Source organism: Mustela nivalis, assembly GCF_964662115.1.
Source record: "Mustela nivalis genome assembly, chromosome: 4".
NCBI classification, from domain to species: domain Eukaryota; kingdom Metazoa; phylum Chordata; class Mammalia; order Carnivora; family Mustelidae; genus Mustela; species Mustela nivalis.
In genome coordinates this window covers 101,375,347-101,398,283 of record NC_139023.1, presented here as the reverse complement: position 1 = coordinate 101,398,283, position 22,937 = coordinate 101,375,347, and the positions used below count along the sequence as shown (strand labels likewise).

The 22,937-nt window shown below is 35.2% G+C and overlaps 1 protein-coding gene and 1 long non-coding RNA gene across 3 annotated transcripts in view; one reads left to right on the top strand and one right to left on the bottom strand.

Annotated features, from left to right (window-relative positions):
* TBCK (TBC1 domain containing kinase) overlaps positions 1–22,937 on the bottom strand; it is a 206,151-nt gene that overhangs the window by 51,382 nt on the left and 131,832 nt on the right. For both annotated transcript variants that reach the window (XM_082729169.1, XM_082729170.1), the window contains exon 23: positions 12,149–12,324. In XM_082729169.1, the coding sequence (XP_082585295.1) occupies positions 12,149–12,324 (176 nt within the window). The remainder of the gene's footprint in view (positions 1–12,148; positions 12,325–22,937) is intronic.
* The window catches only part of LOC309863940, a 193,968-nt gene that overhangs the window by 60,187 nt on the left and 110,844 nt on the right, over positions 1–22,937 (top strand). The gene's annotated exons all lie outside the window — the stretch shown is intronic.

Here is a 22,937-nt window from a genome sequence, read left to right as displayed (position 1 = left end):
TAGACAACTAATAATTGCTAAATCCACATGTTCAAATTAATTTCTACCTTCTAACCTGCTCCTCCTATGGTCTTCTTTAATTAGTAAATGAAAACCCCAAAACACCATCTTTCTAGCCTAGGCCTAAAACTTTGGACTTATCCTTGATTCCTCTCCTTTATACCTCACATTCAATCAGTCAGCAGCATCTTTTAGATTTCTTTTCAAAATATATCTACTTCTCATCACCTCCACTGTTAGACTCTTGGATCAAACCACCATACCGTCTCTCCTTAGTCTCTGTTTTGCCTTTGTCCTTCTGTAGTATCCTTTCCATGTAGCAGACAAAATAATCCTTTCACATGTAAGTCAGATCATGTCCTTACTCTGCTCAAAATCTTACAACAGCTTCTCATTATTATTTGGCATAAAGTCAAAGTCTTAAGGTTTTTACAAGATCTTACCCATTGACATCTCTTTATATTTATCACTTTCTACTCCCTCCTTACTCATCCCATTCTATACATAGCCTCCGTCCTGGTCCCCTATAAAGTATGCTACTATTGTTGCACTTGCAAGATGGAACATATTTCCTCAAGAAATCTATACAAATCACTCTCTCAATTTTTTTAGGTTCTCTTCTTTAATGTCTCATTATTAGCTAGACCGTCTTTAAGTCCCTCACATAAAATAGTAATTCTTCTTTAATATTCTCTCAACTCCTCCTCCTTGGCATACTCTATCTCCCTTATAACTCTTTATTTTCCTCAGTGGCACCTATTCTCAAGTAACACGTGAGTGTTTATTTATTTATTTATTGTCTGTATATCCTCCATTAAATGGAAATTCTATGAGGGCAGGTATTTTTTTTTAACTCCATTGCTATATTCCCAGCAACTACAATAATATCTGTTTTGTAGTATGTATTCAAAAATAATATTAAAATATAATATATTGGTTTTTATGTCATTTATTATATCTTCCTTTATGGTTGAAACACATAAAAAAGGAATAAAATAAATTCTAAACAAAGGTGAACTAAAACTTGAATATTCTTCAGATAGAACATTTCATGTAAATAAGGTAGTATATTTTTCTCTTTTCTTTCTCAGTATTGCTCTTGAAGGAGATAACATATCTGATTTGAGAGTACATACAAAAGTTTGTTTTGCATCACAAAGCTTTAGCAAATTGACTTACCATCATTGGGAATACAAAAAGGAATTTGGGTTTAGTCAGATTGAGCTATTAAACCATTTAAACAAAAATTTCATTTCACTGAAGAATGTAGGGGAAGGGATTTATTTAAACTTCCTCAAGATTAAAAAAAAGGAACTTTTCTTAGTAAAATTTTACTTTATCACAAAATGAAAGTATCATATTTTTTTAACTGCTAATATTCATATCTGACCTTTAAAAATCAACTCTCCCAAAAACTTTGTTTCATTCAAGAATTAGAATGCAGTAGACAAATAGCATAGAATATGGTAGACATCAGTAAGAATGGCAGAATAAAAATCTCATAAAAACTGTTCCTCCAGAAAAACAATGAGGCAACTGGCAAAGATAATCAAAATAAATGTTTTCAGAAATAGGGAAATTAAAAAAAACTATAGCTATGTGAGGAGTGCGCATTTAAGAGAAATATCTGAATCTTAGTAAGAATGTGAGCTTTGTTTTAATTTGCCCTACTCTAATTTCACTCTTCTCAGCTCCACAGTCACCTTGAAAACCAGGAGTTCCATAAACGAGCAGGCTAGCAACATCTGGAAGAGGCAAAATGTTTTAAATGTTTAGAAGCACCATTTCAAGGAACTGTGATTATTTGGCCTGTCTGCCAGTTCCCTAAAAACCTTTCTTCACCATACTTATCTTCACTGGATCTGATTCAGAGCTGTCTTAAGCAGCCTTTTTTGTCAAAAACAGTCAGCAGTAACTGTTTAACATTGCAGCTGTCTGCGGGGGCCATAACCATAAAAACTGGGGTAGATAAGTTAACAATAAAAGTTAAAAATTAAGGTTAAAAGCTGAAGAAGGCAACGTCCACATGGGGCTTTAAAAACTCTGACATGTTCTTGGAAATTTAGAAGGCTATCCACTCATATGTAAAACTGTTTGCATTCTCTAGGAAGATCTGAGAAAGCCTTAATCTCTCATCTTTGGCTAACCTCAAGGCTCTAAGCAAGTAGGAAGCAAAGGCTAAGGCAAAGTAGACTGTTGCCTGAATATTAAATATGTGCCCCAACATGCATACACAGCTCATCACCAAAGGTTGGAAGACTTACTGAGTACAGAAACTTAAGGTTATCTCTGTCTAAAAATTAGATGACCATTAAGATGACTAAGCAGGGATCAGAGTTGACAGAGAATACAAACTATACAGGTTTAGTTCAGAAAAGTCATTAAACAAACACCAACAATAATGACCACTATCATAACAAACAGCAACAAAAACCCCTGTGATGGGGGCAGAATCTGATTTCCAAAGTTGCCACATTATATTCTTTAAAGCGTAAAATTTTCAACCAAAACAAGTATGAGATGTTTGCCTTATTAGACAAAGACTCCAAATCAGCTCCTTTAAATATGTTAAAAAACCTAAAAGAACCACATCTAAAGAAATTAAGGAAAAATGTCTCATCAAATACAGTATATTATCAAAGACAATTAATGAAAATGAACCAAATAGAAATTATGGAGTGGAAAAGTACAATAAATACAATAAAGTGAAAAATTCACTAGAGGGGCTTAAAAGCAGATATGAGCCAGCAGAAGAATGATGGGTGAACAAGAAGATCAGTTGAGTGAAATTATCCAGTTTAAAGAGCAGAAAGAAAAAAGAATGTATAAAAATGAACAGAGCCTAAGCAATCTGGGACACCATCAATCACAGCAATAAGTAGATAATGAGAATCCCAGAAGAAGAGAAGAGAAAGGGAGAGGAAAAAAATATCTGAAGAAATAATGGGTGAAAACTTTAAAAATCCACTGTAAAACAATCTACACATCGAAGAAACTTAATTAACTCCAACTAGGATAAAGAAAAAAAATCCATATTTAGACACACTATAATCAAACTGTCAAAAATCAAAGACAGAGAACCCTGAAAGTTGCAAGAGAACAACAACTCATAAATTGGACATCATCAAAATTAAAAACTATGTGCTTCAAAGGACATTATCATAAAAGTAGATAATGCATAGAATGGAAAATAATAAGTACAAATCATTTCTCTGATAAGGGAACCTGTATAAAGAATATGTAAAAAAATTCTACAATTCAACAATTAAAGATAACTCAATTAAATAATGGGCAAAGGATGTAGTCAGACATTTTTGCAAAGAAGATATACAAATGATTAATAAATGTATGAAAAAATGTACAACATGATTAGGGAAATGCTAATCAAAAGCACAATGACATGCCACTTCAACATGCACTACGATGGCCATGATACAAAAGAGTGACAGGTATTGGCAACATGAGGAGAAACTGGAACCCTCATACACTGCTAAGGGGAAGGTAATATAGTACAGGCACTTCACAGAACAATTTTTCAGTTCTTCAAAAAGTTGAAAACAGAATTAGCATAATGACCCAGAAAATCTACTCCTAAGTATATAAAGAACTGAAAACAAGTACTAAAATACTTACACAAATGAATGTTTGCAGCAGTATTATTCATAATAGCTAACAAGCAGAAATAAACCAAATATCCATTAACTAATAAACTGTTAAATAAAATGTAGTATATCTACACAAAGTAATATTATTCAGCCATAAGTCTTCTAGAACAACCCTTAGCTGATAAGTGAGTTTTTGTACCAAAATCCACTAGGTAGTAATAACATTTGGTTGTTTGGTAGTAATAATATCTAGTGATAGAACATTTCCATTGTTTAAGAATTTATTTCTCCTTGTAAGGCCTCATCTACTTTTGGGAAACTATAATGTAAATATTTATTTACTAGTGTAGGTTCTTATTCTAGTTTTGTTTCTTAAGATGTTCAAAATATCTTACCATTTTTCATGTATCAGCTTTCCTATTTACCATCAATATTTCTGCAGGGACTGCAATTACTAAAATTATATTCAACTACAGAGTCATGTTCATAACTATCTTTAATAAATACAATTTGATCATAATGGGATAATGAGAAAATGTGCATGCCCTCATATTTTGGTAACATGAAAAATCATGGAAAGAACAAAGGGGTGAAAATTGCAAATTCTTGCAAAAACATCTAGTTTCAAAAAAATCTAGCAGCATAATCTATTGTTTTACATATATAAGAGAAAATTTGAAAAAATTTTATCATTACAAGTTAGAGCCTATCCTATTAAATTGAAGATATCTAAAGCACAAACTCTCTCTCTCTCTCTCTCTCTCTCTCTCTTCTATATATATATATATATATATATATATATATATATATATATATATATTAAATTTCCATATATATGGACATTTAATTTCATGGAAAATATTATAGTTGATATATTGATTAGTCAACTCATATTTATAAAACCAAGTATTTAGAAAGAATAAATAATGTTAAAAAACCTGACTGGCAGAGATTTTCAAAACACATTTTTTTTTTTTTTTTTTTTTTTTGGTCAATCAGCACTCAGTAAGTATATATTCTTATTCTTATGTATTAAGAACTCTGAGAGAGAAGAGTTCAAGATGACAGAGGAGTAAGAGAACTTAGTTTAGTCTGATCCTAGGAATTCAGCTAGATAGCTATCATTCTGAATACCTGCAAACTCAACTGGAGATTTAAGAAAAGAATTGCTGCAATTCTACAAATAGAAAAGCAACCCACTTTTTGCAAGGTAGGAGGTTCAGAGAAATGAATCTGAGGTGATATATGGAAAAATAAATTGTAAACTGGGGGAGAGAGCCTCCATAAGCTGACTCTCTGGAAAGTGATATAGTGATATAGCAGTGGAGCACAAAATCAGAACGTTTAGAAGTCTACTCCAGTGAGGGACATCCTTGTGCCTGAACGGCTCTCAGGTGGCCAAGCAGGGTGGAATCGTAGGTGGGACAGTGTGGTCTCAGGACTGCCAGGGTCACAGAAAGAATGTGGGTGCCTGACAGCAGCAGAGTTCCCAGGCACTGGGGTGGGGAAGCCGTCTCCAATCAGCAAGTCCAGGAGTGGCCTTTCAGCTTGGTGTTGCCATAAACCAGGAACCGTGGCCTTGTCAGGTGACCATTCTCCTAGCAGGTGACCCCAAAATGGCAGAACCATGGGGTGACACCCTGCACTCCCCCAGGAGCAGCAGTGTGTATGTGTGCCACAGAAGTCTACAGGATTTGGAGGCTCTAAGTGGGATTGTGTGTCTGAGTTGGAAGCGCTTGGTCACAGGCTGGGTGAGCACAAAGTGTGGATGGAAACCAGGGAGACAGGAGTGATTGACTGCTTTTCCCTGAGGACTCACTGAGGAGTAGGGAGCATGACTTTTTATCCTGGGAATAGGGAGGTAGCCATTTTCATTCTCATACTTTAAAGTGGGGTTTAAGTCTTCAAGAAATAAAAGCCATATAGAGCAATCAGAGCTGCTTACTTAGCCTGAGCCCCTGGGAAGGGCAGTACAATTTTGCCCAGTCAAAGACACCAGAGAATCCGCATAACAGCCTCACTTGCCTGACCCAAAGATCAGCAAGAATATCCTACTAAGACTAAGTTTACTGGTCATACAGAACTACAAAACTCCAGAGTTGCAGGAAAATAGTATATAGAACTCATGTCTTTTGTTTTTTCTCATGATTCTTTAGTCTCAATTTTAATTTTTTTCTCTTTCCTTTTCAAGCAATTTCTTATTTTATCAACTCTTTTTTTATGTCTTAATTTTTCATTTTTATAGTTATGTTATATCCTTTCATTGTATTTAATTTTATTTTTGTACATATATTTTTCTTCCTTTACAATCTTGGCAACTAGTTTTCTAACAAACAGACCAAATACAATCTAGTGCATTTCTCTGCTCTGTTCACCTGTTTGATTATATTCTCTCTCTCTCTTTTTAATTTTAATTTTTTTTTTTTAAGTTTTGGGTCTCTTCTGATTTTGTAGAGTATATTTCTCTGGGGACCTTGTTGTCATTTTAGTATTTTGTTCTCTTGTTCATCTATTCTCTGGACAGAATGACACGATGGAAACACTCACCTCAAAAAAGAGAACAAGAGGCAATACTGACTATTAGAGTTCTAATCACTATGGATAGGAGTAAGATGTCAGAACTAGAGCTTAGAATAATGATTATAAAGATACTAGTTGGGCTTGAAAAAGCATAGAAGACACCAGAGAATCGATTTCTGGAAAAGTCAAAAAACCTAAAATCTAATCAAGTTGAAATCACAAAGGCTATTAATGAGATGCAATAAAAAAATGGAGGCTCTACTTCCCTATAACCCTCCAATTGCACTACTGGGTATTTACCCCAAAGATACAGATGTAGTGAAGAGAAGGGCCATCTGTACCCCAATGTTCATAGCAGCAGGCCACAGTTGCCAAGCTGTGGAAAGAACCAAGATGCCCTTCAAACAGAAGAATGGATAAGGAAGATGTTGTCCTTATCATCTAAGGAATATTATGCCTCCATCAAAGGGATGAATACCCATCAATATGGATGGGACTGGAAGAGATTTTGCTGAGTGAAATAAGTCAAGCAGAGAGAATCAATTCTATGGTTTCACTTATTTGTGGAGCATAAGAAATAACACAGAGGACATGGTGAGATGGAGAGGAGAAGGGGGTTGGGGAAAATTGGTGGGGGAGGGCAATCATGAGAGACTATGGACTCTGAAAAACAATCTGAGGGCTTTGAAGGGACGGGGGGTGAGGTTGGGTGAGCCTGGTGTTGGGTATTATGGAGGGCACATATTGTATGGAACACTGGGTGTGGTACATAAACAATGAATTCTAGTACACTGAAAGGAAATTTTAAAAAAAGTTGACCATATAATTGTGGGTTTATTTCTGGGCTTTCTCTTCTGTTCTGTTGATCTATGTGCCTGTTTTTATGCTACTACCATACTCTTGATTATTATAGCTTTGTAATATGACATAAAGTCTGAAATTGTGAGACCTCCAGTTTTTATCTTTTTCAAGATCACTTTGGCTCTTTGGGGTCTTTTTTTGGTTCCATATAAATTTGGGGATTGTGTGTTCTAGTTCTGTGAGAAATGATGTTGATGTTTTGATAGGGATTGCATAATCTGTAGATTGCTTTTGGTGGTATAGACATTTTAACCATATTTGTTCTCAGATCACAATCCTGGGATCCTGGGATCCAGCCCCTCAGTGGGGAGCTTGCTTCTCCCTCTCTCTCTCTGTCACCCCCCCCCCACTTGTGTGTACTCTCTTTCTCTCTCTGTCAAATAAGTAAATAAAATCTTAAACAAATTAAAAAAAAATACTTATCCCCTCCACCCAAATGCAGGCTCTAACTGCTAGGATAAATGAAGAAAGAATTGGTGATGTAGAAGACAAAATGATGGAGTAAAAGAAATTGAGAAAAAGAGAGATAAATACTACTGGGGAGATTATCTTTGACAGATAAGTGATACCATAAAGCAAAACAATATTAGAATTATAGGGGTCCCAAAACAAGAGGAAAGAGAGAGAGAGAGAAGCAGAAAGTATACTGGAGCCAATTGTAACTGAGAACTTCCATAATCTGGGGAAGGAAACAAACATTCAAGTCCAGGAGGCACAGAGAATCCCCCTCAAAACCAATAAAAATAGGTGAAAACCTCAACATATATAGTAAAGCTTGCAAATCTCAGGGACTAAGAAAATCCTGAAAGCAGCTTGGGACAAGAGGTCTATAACCTACAGGGGTAGAAACATCAGACTGGCAGAAGACCTATTCCCAGAGACCTGGTAGTCCAGAAAGCACTGCCATGGTATATTAGGGGTGTTAACTGAGAAAAATATGTAGCCCAGAATGCTTTATCCAGTATGGCTGTCATTCAAAATAGAAGGAGAGATAAAGGACAAACAGAAACCAAAAGAATTTGTGGTCACTAAACCAGACTTGAAAGAAATATTAAAGGGGATCCTTTATGCAAAGAGAGCCCAAAAGTAACACAGACAAGAAAGGAACAGAGACAATATACAGAAGCAGTAACTTTACAGGCAATACAATGGCATAATTTATATCTTTCAATAGTTACTCTGAATGTAAATGTACTATATGTTCCAATCAAAAGACACGGGTATCAGATTTGATAAAAAAGCAAGACCCATCGAAATGCTATCTGTAAGAGACTCATTTTAGACCCAAACACATATTCAGATTGAAAGTCAGGGGGAGGAAAATAATATGCTAATGAACATCAATAAAAAAATTTGGGGTAGCAATCCTTGTCTCAGACAAATTAGATTTGAAACCAAAGACTGTAATAAGAGATGAGGAAGGACACAATATCATAATTAAAGGGTTTATCCAACAAGAAAATCTAATAATTGTAAATCTTTATGCACCGAAGATGGGAAGAGCCAATTATATAAACCAATTAATAACAAAATTAAAGAAACACATTGATAATACAGTAATAGTAGGGGACTTTAACACTACACCTACTGCAATGGACAGATCATCTAAGAAGAAGATCAACAAGGAAACAAGGGCTTTGGATAACACACTAGACTAAATGAACTTCACAGATATATTCAGACATTCTATCCTAAAACAACAGAATACACATTCTTCTCAAGTGTACATGGAACATGCTCCAGAATAAATCACATATTAACTCACAAATCAGGTCTCATCTGGTACCAAAAGACTGGGATCATTCTTTACATATTTTCAGACCACAATGCTTTGAAACTGGAACTCATTCACAAGAGAAAATTTGGAAAGAACTCAAATCCATGGAGGTTAAAGAGCATCCCACTAAAGAATGAAAGGGTCAACCAGGAAGTTAAAGAAGAATTTTTAAAAAGTCATGGAAAGAAATGAAAATGAAAAAACAACTGTTCAAAATCTTTGGGATGCAGCAAAGGTGGTCCTAAGAGGAAAGTATATAGTCATACAAGCCTTTTTCAAGAACCAAGAAAGGGCTCAAATATACATCCTAACCTTACACCTAAAGGAGCTGGAGAAAAACAGCCAATAAAGCCTAAACCCAGCAGAAGAAGAGACATAATAAAGATCAGAACAGAAATAAATGAGATAGAAACTAAAAGAACAGTAGAACAGATCAACAAAACTAGGAGTTGGTTCTTTGATGAAAGAATTAATAAGTTTGATAAAACCCTGGCCAGACTTATCAAAAAGAAAAGAGAAAGGACCCAAATTAATAAAATCATGTGAAAGAGGAGAGATTTCTTCTTCCAAGAAATACAAGCAATTATATGAACATATTATGAGGAAGTATATGCCAACAAATTAGGCAATCTGGAAGAAATGGATACATTCCTAGCAACATATAAACTACCAAAAGTGAAACAGAAAACAAAGAAACAAACAAACAAACAAACCCAGAAAACCTGAACAAACCCATAACCAATAAGGAAACCGAAGCAGTAATTAAAAATCTCCTAATGAGAGTCCAGGGCCTGATGGCTTCCCAGAGGAATCACATATTCTTCTGAAGCTGTTTCAAAAAAACAGAAATGAAAGGAAACTTCCTCTTTCTACGAGGCCAGCATTTCCTTGATCCCCAAATCAGACAAAACGCCACCCAAAAGGAGGATAACAAACCAATATCCCTGATGAATATGGATGCTAAAATTCTCACCAAGACACTAATCAATAGGATCCAACATTACATTAAAAGGATTATTTACCAAGACCAACTGGGGTTTATTCCTGGGCTGTGAGGATGTTCAACATCTGTGAATTAATCAATGGGCTACACTACATTAAGAAAAGAAAAGACAAGAACTATATAATCATCTCAACAGATATAGAAAAAGCATTTGTTGTGGCACCTGGGTGGTTCAGTTGCTTAGGTGGCTGCCTTCAGCTTGAGTTGTGAACCCTGGGTCCTGGGATTGAGCCCCATGTTGATCTTTCTGCTCAGTGGAGAGCCTGTTTTTCCCTCTCCCTCTGCTTGCCACTCTGCCTACTTGTGCTATATACCTCTCTGTCAAATAAATAAATCAAATCTCTCACAGAGCTAGAACAAACAATCCTTAAATTTGTATGGAACCCGAAAAGACCCCAAATAGCCAAAGCAATCTTGAAAAAGAAAACCAAAGCTGGTGGCATCACCATTCTGGACTTCAAGCTCTGCTACAAAGCTGTAATCATCAAGACAGTATGGTACTGGCACAAAAATAGACACAAAGATCAATGGAACAGAACAGAGAACATAGAAATGGGCCCTCAATTCTATGATAAACTAGCAGGAAAGATAGTTTGACAAAGCAAGAAAGAATACCCAATGGAAAAGACAGTCTGTTCAACAAATGGTATTTGGAAAATTGGGCAGTCATGCACAGAAGAATGAAACTGGACCATTTCCCTACACCATACACAAAAATAGACTCAAAGTGGATGAAATACCTCAATGTGAGACAGGAATCCATCAAAATCCTAAAGAAGAACACAGGCAACAAACTCTGTAACCTTGCCCACAGCAACTTCTTGCTAGACATGTTTCCAAAGATAAGGGCAACAAAGGCAAAAAATGAACTATTGGGACTTCAGCAAGATAAAAAGCTTTTGCACAGCAAAAGAAACAGTCGATAAAACCAAAAGACAACCAACAAAATAGGAGAAGATATTTGCAAATGACACATCAGATAAAGGTCTACAATCTGAGAAACAAACTGGGGGGGGGTTGGGTGAACATGGTGGTGGGTATTATGGAGGGCATGTATTGCATGGAGCACTGAGTGTGGTGCATAAACAAAGAATTTTGGAACACTAAAAAAAATTTAATAAATTAAAAAAAAAAAGAACTTATCAAACTCAACACCCAAAGAACAAGTAATCCAATCAAGAAATGGGCGAAAGACATGAACAAATATTTTTTCATAGAAGACATGAAAAAAATGCTCAACATTAGTCGGCATCAGGGAAATACAAATCAAAACCACAATGAAATGCCATCTCACACCAGTCAGAATGGCTAAAGTTAACAAGTCAGGAAATGACAGATATTGACAAGCATGCAGAGAAAGGGGACCCCTCTCACACTGTTGGTAGGAATGCAAGCTGGTACAGCCACTCTGGAAAACAATATTGAGGTTCCTCAAAAAGTTGAAAATAGAGGTACCCTATGACCCAGCAATTGCACTACTGGGTATTTACCTCAAAGATACAAATGTCTGATCTGAAGGGGCACCTGTACCCCAATGTTTATAGCAGCAATGTCCACAATAGCCAAACTATGGAAAGAGCTCAGATGACCATTGACAGATGAATGGATAAAGAAGTTGTGGTATATATAGAGAATGGAATACTACTCAGCTATCAAAAAATGAAATCTTGCCATTTGCAGTAACACAGATGGAACTAGAGGGATTTCTGCTAAGTGAAATAAGTAAATCAGCAAAAGACAAGTAGTATATGCTCTCACTTATATGTGGAATTTAAGAAACAAAACAGGATCAATGGGGTAGGGAGGGAAAAATAAGACATAATCAGAGAGGGGAATGGAGAGTTGGAATAACTGGATGGTGGGCATTACGGAGGGCATGCGATGTAATGAGTACTGGGTATTATACGAAACTAATGAATCACTGAACTCTACCTCTTAAACTAATAAAATACTGTGTTAATTAATTTAAATTAAAAAATTGAGAGACAAAAAATGATAAAATAAGTGTAAGAAAAGATGTCTTTATTTATTTATTTGAGAGGGACAGAGAAAGAATGAGCACAGGAGCAGGAGAGGGGCAGAGGGAGCAGCAGACTCCACCTGCTCCTCTCCCCTAGCAGGGAACCTAACTTGGGTCTTGATCCCAGGACCCTGGGACAAAATGTGAAGCTTGCTACCTGAGGGAATATATCAAACAATATTCTTAACTGTAAAACTAAATAGACATAAAGGTTTTCTAAAGTTGCATAAATATAATCATATATTAGAAAATAGTTAAAAAGACATAAGTGATAACATTATTATGAGCAAAAATTATGCTACACTACATTTTTAACAACTGTCTGCCTTCAGAGTTTATAAATTAAATCTGTAGATACTTACCAAATCTGTTTTTGGAGGATCTGGACACTCAGTGGAGAAAAAAGGTGTCGAACTTCTGACTCCACTGCTATCAGGAACTGGCTTTGGAGGTTGAGCATGCTGTCTGTAAGTAGCACTTTTAGGAGTCCAGCAGAATAGGTTGATTGATTCCCGTACACAGCGTTCAATGTCAATTTCTAGATAGGGATTTTTTTTTTTAAAAAGCAAACCTTCAGAATTTGAATTGGTATGTTCATTAAAAAACACAATCTCCTAAATGCATGTATCCAATATGGCTAAAATGATAACCAATTACAAAAGATGTCAGTGAAGATATAGTACAGATATTAATCAGCATATATGATTATAATGGTGGGAGTATTTTATGTTATTATATACCTTCAGATATATATACATTTACATATGTGAATATATACATATATTTTTATGTGTATTTTGTTATCATCTACATATATACACATATATACATATACACAGTAGACATGTTTGGATTGTTCAGTATATCATTATTTAAACATCATGGAATATAACACATCTTATTTAAGAATCTGCCTCATTTACTCTGATAGTAGTCTATTTTTTCAAAGTAGAATAGATATTGGGGAATTCACTTTAGAAAAATTCCAATTAATATGGTTAAGACAAAAATTTGAAGCTAAAGTGAGAAAACCCATTTAAAACAAAGTTGATCCATTTAACACTGTTAATTTCCAAAGGAAGAATTTCAGACCATAGGTTTTGCATCTGCAGGGCTTAACTCAGTCTGACAAATCTGTCACCCAGTAAAAGCTTGGTCAAGTCAATGACCCAGATCACAGGTTGTAGTTCATTCGTTAAATCACTAGCAATAGAAAAGCCAGTTGTATCTGCTTCCAAAACACCCTACTAATACCATAAAAGGTTTACAGTGAATCTTGAGAATTTACTGGCATCACCTCAATTTTACCCTGATGATCAGTACTGGCAGATACCCCATTCTCATTCACTTGACTCATGTCACCTATCCATCTCAAAATCCTTCCAAAGTCCTTTATCATAACCAAAATATTATGCAAAAAGTATTTTGTAAACTACATCAAAATAGCAATTATTCTTAAAAAGTCATCTGTTATCTTAAGGCACTACTTTTTTTTATTTTGCATTATAATTTTGATTAATGCATTATGAATAAATCATGTACCCTAGATTATGGTTTCTTGGGTTTGATTCCAAGCTCCATGAAGAACTTTGTGATTCTGAAAAAAATAACTTCTCTAAATCCTGATTTATCCTCATACATTACTATCGTATCTCTCAGAAAGAGCGAACTATTTCCAAAATAATAAAATACATCTCATATTTCATTTGGGCCAGAATAGGTGGAAAATACATCTCTCCTGAAGACTTCTGTTCTTTTGCTCTAATGCTTCCAAGATCTAGTGAACAGCTATTGTCCTGGCACTTCTCTTTACTAGCATCCAATTCCCTTTGGCTCTCCCCTGTATTTGATCCCTAATTTGAGAGACAAGACATTATTTACTCCTTGATTTACTCCATCACTTTGGTGATTTACTCAATCACATTTTCCAGCAGCTTCTATGAAAGCATGTGCAGAAACCAAATTATTTTGAAATCTCCTTGTCTTTTAAAATATTTATTCTGCCTTTGACTAAGAGTCAGAGTAGGCATAGCATTCTAGGGTTGAATTCTTTCAGTTTAGAGTTAGGCAAAAATAGTACTTCATTGTCTTCTGAGAAGGCTGATATGATTCTCAGTTGAAATCATTTGTATGTGATTTTCCTATTTTCTGTAAGCTTTTAGGATCCCCGATGTTATAAAATTTCATAATGATATATGTAAATATGTTACTTCATTATGCAAGGTATTTGGCAGTCCTTTTGTAATCCTCCACCTAACAAAGTTCTTGCTTGATGTCTGCAGTAATTTGTTTTTTTCCTCTTCTCTCTTATTAAAAAAAAAAATTCTGAACATCCTGAATTTATTTTCTAATAATTTTGCATTTTCTTTACTTTTCATCTGTATTTTTGTTTTACTTTCTGAGATTTTTCCTAAACTTTATCATCTAACTCTTATTAGAAAGCTCACTGCATTTCCAGTCAATTCCAGTAAATCTTTTTTGTTCTTTGTTACTTAAAAAAAAAATCTGATTTTTCACAGTTGCAATAACTTCTCATAATTATCTTTCTGAGGATATTCCTGTATTCAGCTTGTGTTTGTCTGTGTTTTAGTTGGGGAGATTTTCTTTAGAGGTTTGGTGATCTATGATTCTACCTATTTAAAATAACAGCACTAAAAATTAGATTGGAAGTATTGTATATGTGGCAGGTCTTAGTGACAGGTAGATCCACTACTGGGTATCTTCAGGACATGGTCATTTGTTAGAAGGCTGCTAAGTAAGGAATTTCTCCTCCTGGGGACGTTCTCCCTCTCCAGAGAATAATTTTCTGTCTAAACTAATCTTTGCCAGCATTGGCCCCAGAGAGTTCCAGGGTTCTAACTACATACATCCCCTCACTTTTGCTCTCTGCTCTATGCTGTTAACTCTGAATTTCAAGATACTTCAGTTCTATTATTCCAAAGAATACCCCTCCAAATTTACTGTTGTTATGGTCTTTTTTTTTTTTTTTTGTAAAATTTGCAAAAGTAAAGATATTTGAGCCACAAACAGTGAAGATTTCTGTCTTTATACCAATCTTCCCTCTACTATACTTCATCTTATGTTAGGCAATGTTATAGTGGCTGGGGACACTTTGAGATATAACTAGGAATAAACTTTAGGAATAGACAATTAGTTTGGCTTAATGGGATGTATTTTTTGTGATTTGAAGTCACTCCAGGATATTGATAAAATATTTTCTCCTTGAAGAAACTTTAGCCAGGTTCCTTTAAGCCCTTTCTTGGCTATGCCTCAACTTTGGCTTATAAACCCTTGAATGAAATGCTAGGAAAGTCTTTAATGGTTCAAGGCCACATCCCTAGGATGACTGTACCTCCCACCCCCAATCCTTAAAGTACCTGCCTGAGAAAAGTCAGGTTGCCAATATAATTTATTGTTTGTTCCAGTCAACATCTGAAGATAGGGTCTCTGTCTCCCAGTCTCTGTGGGAAGGTAAAACCTAACTCCAGTAAGTGCCAGTTAGCAATCCTAGATGGGTTTCACATGGACCAAAGTCCTCCTTCTTACTTTTTTTAATTTTTCATTTTCATGCATCTTTTAAGCCCCTCCTCACCCCAGTCCCACCTCTTCCCTCATTCTCCCATTAAAATGCCCAGTTACCATTGTACAAATTGTTCACGTTGGACTCTTCTTTATTGTAACAGTATATTTATTACTGATTAGAACCTGTCCTTACCACTTTAACTAGTATTTGGCTTTGTTTATGTTTGACAGTACAGTAAAGTTATTGCTCTAGAAATGACTTCCTGAAATATTCCCATCACCCACTATATATGTGCAGAGATTATAATGCAATACGATATGTCCTAGCACCAGAAGTTATGCGTAGGAGAAAGAGCTGAAATAAACACAGCAAAAAATGGGACTTAAAAATTCTTCCAAACTTTATTTTATTATTATTTTTAAAAATATTTTATTTATTTATTTGGCAGACAGAGATCACAAGTAGGTGAAGAGGCAGGCAGAGAGAGAGGAGGAAGCAGGCTCCCCGCTGAGCAGAGAGCCCGATGCGGGGCTCGATCCCAGGACATTGGGATCATGACCTGAGCCGAAGGCAGAGGCTTTAATCCACTGAGCCACCCAGGCGCCCCGAATTCTTCCAAACTTTAGACATGTAAAGTTGTAAGTAGAGAATCTGGTTCTCACTGATGTCTGATCAAAAGAGAAATACTCTCCTTCTAGGAATATACTTGATAATGTTTTAAGTTAGTTATAAGTACATCATTAACTTTTTTTCTCACATGATAGGAATTTCACAAAATAGCATTTTTGTATTTGTAGGAAAGAAATCTGTAGCACCATGACAGGAGCGTATTACCTGTGTTAAGTCATATGGGATATGTATTCCCACTATCAATAATAAAAAAAAATTCAACTAACAATGCCAATAGAAAAACTATGATCTATTTTTTGTATAGAAAATTTGTACAGGGGTGCCTGGGTGGCTCAGTCGTTAAGTGTCTGCCTTTGGCTTAGGGCGTGATCGTAGGGTCCCAGGATTGAGCCCCGCATTAGGCTCCCTGCTCCGCAGAAAGCCTGCTTCTCCCTCTTCCACTCACACTGCTTATGTTCCCTCTCTTGCGGTGTCTCTCTCTGTCAAATAAATAAAATCTTTAAAAAAATGTGCAATTATTGTCATATGAAGAGATCATCATTGAGTATGTAGAAAAAAAGAAGGAAAACTATAGATATATCTGACACTTAAAATTAAAATAGTATATCATTTTTGTTTTGGAATTTGTTATGATCTCCTTACTCATTCTCAATATTGTTTTTTTTTAATATAATTTTTTATTTTTTATAAACATATATTTTTATCCCCAGGGGTACAGGTCTGTGAATCACCAGGTTTACACACTTCACAGCACTCACCAAAACACATACCCTCCCCAATGTCCATAATACCATCCCCTTCTCCCAAACCCCCTCCCCCCAGCAACCCTCAGTTTGTTTTGTGAGATTAAGAGTCACTTATGGTTTGTCTCCCTCCCAATCCCATCTTCTTTCATTTATTCTTCTCGTACCCACTTAAGCCCCCATGTTGTGTTTAATCTTCTTAGAGAGGGCCACTTTACATTGCTTAGGCTTCAGGCCCACAAAACCTGGATCTTCCCCTATCTTTCAGTCTTCTACTAGATGGCAAAGGAATAGATAGACACATGACTAGCAAGGTTGGTGCAGAGATCTCCAGGGGTGGGAGAAATGAAACTACTCCTTATGGATACATTGAACTTATTCTTCTGGGTTTTTTGTTTTCTTTTCTTTTGTTTTTTTGCCTCATTTTCATTCACTTTCAATTCCTGGGACTTTCTTATGCTCTGCATCAAGAACTGGCTTGCTTCTTCCTAGTATTCTCCTTTACAGAAAGGTTTCAATTGTCTTTGCTTTTTATGAAGTAAGTTACTAGTGATATAACTGTCTTCTCAATTTTTGTTGTTTCTTTTCTACTTATGCTCTCTTACATTCTTTGTTCTTAGAATTATATTTTTTTCTTTCCCTTACTGTTTCTCTTTAATGATGTTTCGGAAGGGATTAGAGATAGACATATGTGTATAATCTATCATTCTTTTCTTTTTTTTTAAGATTTTATTTGTTTATTTGATAGACAGAGATTACAAGTAGACAGAGAGGCAGGCAGAGAGAGAGAGAGGGAAGCAGGCTCCCTGCTGAGCAGAGAGCCCGATGCGGGACTTGATCCCAGGACCCTGGGATCATGACCTGAGCCAAAGGCAGCGGCTTAACCCACTGAGCCACCCAGGCGCCCTAATCTATCATTCTTAATTGGAAAGTTTTCAAACTTCAAAGTCTCTGGTTTATAAAGGGTGGGAATGAATTAGGGAGATGAGCATAGTAGGCTTAAAGCCTAGCTCTATTGGTCCAGCTATTGGTCTAGTGGCATTTAAGGTATTTACTGGAAAGTGGTATAATAATGGCATACTGGAAAGAGCATTAACCTAGGAGGCAGAATGATCTGGTTTAAATTTCAATTCAATCATTTCCAAGTTATTGGCCAATCTCATTTTTCTGCCTCTTTTTGCTCAATCATAAAATAGGGATAATATTACTTAAATCCTGGGAGCATTGTGAGTTATAAATAATATTATTTCAGCACATGGAGGGAATTCAGAGATATTACAAACTTCCAGATACATAAAATGCACGAAAAATCTTGGCACTTCCCCTGAAAATTTAAAAAGCATTAGCCTTAGATTCCAGTCAGTGTGCCTTCTTGTTTTAAACCCAGTTGAAATATAGGCTACATTTCTGTTTTGCACTTGGTAGATTTCCATTCAGAAAGAGATTGCCTTTTAAATAATATTCTTTAGCACCTTTCAAAATGCCAAAACTTGGAATGTTATTTAGTGATGAAAAGTAATGGGCTATCAAGCCATAACAGACATAGAGGAAAAAGTCTGAAAAGCCTACATACTCTATGATTCCAACTAGTCCAACTATATGACATTCTGGAAACGGCAAAGCTATCAAGACAGTTAAAAATAAAATCACTGATTTCCAGGGTGAGGAGATTGGGAAAAGGACTGTATAGTTGTAGCACAGCAGATTTTTTAGAGTGGTGAAATTGTTCCAAATAATACTACAGTGGTAAATACATAACATCACTCACTTGTCAAAACCCACAGAACTGCTCAAAACAAAGAGTGAACCTTAATGTAAACTTAGTTAATGGACCTAGTTAATAATAATATATCAATACTGATTCAGCAATTGTATCAAATGTGACACATTAAGGCAAGACGTCAAAAATAGGGTAAATTATGAGCAAAGAAGTGGAAAAATATGTGAATGCTGTACTATCTGTTCTTTTTTTTTCTGTAAATTTAAAACAGTCCCCTCAAAGTCTGTTAACTAAAAATCCAAAGAGCAGTGACAGAAGTGACATCAGTAAACATAGCATAGTGATAATTCTAAGGGCATTTCTTCTCCATGGAGGTTTTTTTTTTTTTTTTTTTTTTTTTTTTTTTTTTTTTTTTTTTTAAAGAACTAATATGGCTTCTGAGTAAATTAGTCCCTTAGGCCTCTGATTCAGGTCATGATCTCATGGGTTGTGGGATCCAGCCCCAGTTCTCTGTGCTCAGCAGGGATACTGCTTGAAGATTCTCTCCCTCTGCCCCTCTCCCCACTCACCAGCCCCCAACATGCCCTCTCTCAAATAAATAAATAAATCTTTTAAAAAGTTAAAATATGAGAAAGAACTAATGAAAGAAGTTAAAAATGTGTAATCATGTCATCTCTGTATTATATTTATTTCTTGACTACAGTAAAGAATTGTGACTTTTCCTCCACATGCAAAACAAACTCCGGTGCAAAAACCATTAAGAAAAATCCCCTCGCATATTACTGGACATAAAACAGAAACTGGATTTGTAAGAGTTAAAGTATTAGTAATTTTTTCCTAATCCTGCAAGAGGAGCCATTGAAGCTATTTCGGAATATATTGATTCACACAGGATATTTAACATATTGGGCAATTTAAACCATTTCTCTCTCCACTCTGAAATCCTCATCTGTAGTTAACAACAGTATGGTTATTATTTCATCCCAACCTGTGTTTGAGATAAATGCTCACAATTGTCTCTGTGAGGCAGCTAGAAAATTAAGTAGCCAGGAAAACTGCTAAGGATAGGAAATAAATAATATTTTATATCCAAACCACTACTGTAAAACATGGCTTGCTTAAATAAGAGCAGATAAATTGTAGAGATAATGTTTCATATTTAAAATGAGTTAAAAATTTTATGAAGTTGAGTTTTTATTTGCTATTCTCTGAGAAAGGACTAAGATGTAGGAAAAAAAAAAAAAGGAACTGCCAATAGTTTATCTAACAACAGGTTTTTAATCTAACACCAGGTACTGTCATTACTGTAGTTAAAAATAAGCTTCCTAAAGTTAGAAGTAAACTTCTGAAGACTTTAGATTGGACCATTTGAAATTGCTGATATGGAAACCTACATTGTAAACAGGTAACATATTCCCCTGTAATAGTAAGAAGTACTAGATTTGGACTCCAAATGCCAGTTACTAATTTATATGATAATGAGCATTGCATAACATCACCATGCCTTACTTGTTTCAAGAGCAAAATGGAGATAATAAGAAAATCTACTTAACATACCTGTGATATATATACAAGATAAAACATTTTTAAAACTTTGTAAACCCTAAATGATTCACTGCCATTATCGGATTATTTACATTGTCCAAATTTTCTATTCACAATTTTGCTTCATAAATTAAGCTTACTATAGGAGAATTAAGAATGTACAAAGAGGTTTTGGTTTAAATAATGTTTCTCTGGGCCATTGTGCCCATAAAGACCACCCTGCTGTTTGTTTAGTTGAACCGAACTAAAACTGAATTCTTACTATGTACAAAGTATGGTATTAAGTTCTGAGGCATCATAAAGATGAGTAATTTCTGAAAGTTTTGGAGAAGTGGCCCAGTCAGGGTGAGAGTTTCCATTGAACACCTTGAGTATTCATTCAGTTAAGGACCTTGACATGTCACATTCTTGGACTAAATAAAAGGTAAAAAGACCTGCCTTAATAAATAAAAATAATTAATATAGGCAAAAGGACCCACCAGTTATTTAACTGTCTAGCAAAACAAAACTCAACACTCTTTAAAGGAAGATAATAAAATCCAGACTCTTTTCAATGTATCTTCATCAATATCCACTGTATAATAAATAACCACATATGCAAAGCAGAAAATTGTGACCTATAATCAAGAGAAACAGAAGTTCAAGTAAATAGACCTATAAGATGATCCAGAATTAGAATTGTTAGATAAGATTTAAAGGAATTACTATAAATATATTCAATGACTTAAAAGAAAATACTCTAAAGTGAATGGACAGAGAAATGCAAACAATAAAAAAGCCTGAAATATTAGAACAGAAAAACTCATTATTTGAAGTGGAAATTTACTGAAAGTTCTTAAAAGCAGAATAAATAAAAAGAACTATATTGGCAACCCCCCCCCAAAAAAAACCCCCCAAACCCCCCCCAAAAACCTGTATTGGGGCACAGCACAGTCAATCCACTAAAAAACAAAATAAAGAAGTACAAATCTATAAAAAGGACTGAAGAGCACTGATAATGGAAAAATATGGTGGTAAAATACAAAAAATTTATGTTAGCTTCTTTTAATATGGTTAAAAAGTAACTACTTAAAATCAGAATAACAACAATTTATTGAGAAGCTTATTATAAATATAGATGTAAACCTCCAAAAGGAACAAGCCCTCCCAACACCTTGACTTTTGTCCAGACTGATTTTTAACTTCTGACCTCCAATGTATAAATCATAAATCTGTCTTGTTTGTGATAGTCTTTTATAGGAGCAATAGGAAACTAATACACAAGGGCATACCCTAGGTGTAAACTGTTTTTCTATTCACTATTCATTTATTTTACTACTGTTTTCCACATTGGCTGTACCAGTTTACATTCCTAGCAGCAGTGCATGAGGGATCCTTTTTCTCTATATCCTTGCCAACACTTATTAATTTCCTGTCTTTTTGATTGCAGACATTCTGACAGTGTAAGGTGATAATCTCATTGTGGTTTCAATTTCAATAGGAATTGATTTGCACTTCCCTGATGATTAGTGATGTTGAGCATCTTTTCATGCACTTATTTGCCATTTGTATGTCTTCTTTGAAGAAATGTCAATTCAGGTCTTCGGCCATTTGTTAATCAGATTATTATTATTATTATTATTTGATGCTGCTTTGTATAAACATTCTTTATATACTTTGGATATCAACCCCTTATTGGATATATCATTTACAAATACTTTCTCCCATTCAGTAGGTTGCATTTCAGTTTTGTTGATGGTTTGCTTTGCCATGCAAAAGCTTTATATTTTGGTGTAGTCCCAATAGTTTTTGCTTTTGTTTTCCTTGCCTGAGGAGAGATTATCTAAAAAATGTTCTTATGGCCTATGTCAAAGAAATTATTGCCTATGTTTTCTTCTAGGTGTTTTATGGTTTCAGGTCTTATATTTAGGTCTTTAATCCATTTGGAGTTTGTTTTTGTGTATGATGTAACAAAGTGGCCCAGTTTTATTCTTTTGCATGTAGCTGTCCAGTTTTCCCAGCACCACTGATTGAAAAGCCTGCCTTTCCCCCACTGTATACTCTTGCCCCTTTTGTGTAGATTAACTGGCCATATAAGCATGGTTTTTTTTTTTCTGGGCTCTCTATTCTGTTACATTGATCTATATGTCTATTTCTGTGCCAGTACAATGCTGTTTTGATTTTTACAGCTTTATAGCAGCATATCTTGAAATCTGGGACTGTTATAACTCTGGCTTTGTTCTCTCTTAAGATTGTTTTGGCTAGGGGCACCTGGGTGGCTCAGTGGGTTAAAGCCTCTGCCTTCGGCTCAGGTCATGATCCCGGGGTCCTGGGATCGAGCCCCACATCGGGCTCTCTGCTAGGCGGGGAGCCTGCTTCCCTTCCTCTCTCTCTGCCTACTTGTGATCTCTCTCTCTCTGTCAAATAAATACATAAAATCTTTAAAAAAAAAAAGATTGTTTTGGCTATTTGAAGTCTTTTGTGGTTGCATATACATTTCAGGATTATTTGTCTAGCTCTGTGAAAAATGTTGCTGGTATTTTGATAGGGATTGCATTAAATCTGTAGAGTGCCTTGGGTATTTTTAACTAATTTTAACAATATTAATCCTTCCAATCCATGAGCAGGAAATATCTTTCCCTTTGTATCATCTTCAATTTCCTTAATCAATATACATCAGAGTACAGTTCTTTCACCTTCTTGGTTAAGTTTATTCCTAGGTATTTTATTCTCTTTGGTGCAACTGTAAATTGGATTGTTTTCTTAATCTATCTTTCTGCTCCTTCCTTAGTAGTGTACAGAAGTACAATGGAGTTCTGTGTATTTATTTTGTGTCCTGCGACTTTACTGAATTCACTTAATAATTCTAATAGTTTTTTGGTGTAGTCTTTAAGATTTTCTGAGTATAATATCATGTTGTCTGCAAATACTGACTGTTTAACTTCTTCCTTACCAATATAGATGTCTCTTATAGTTGTTTTCTTGTCTCATTGCTGTTTCTAGGACTTCTA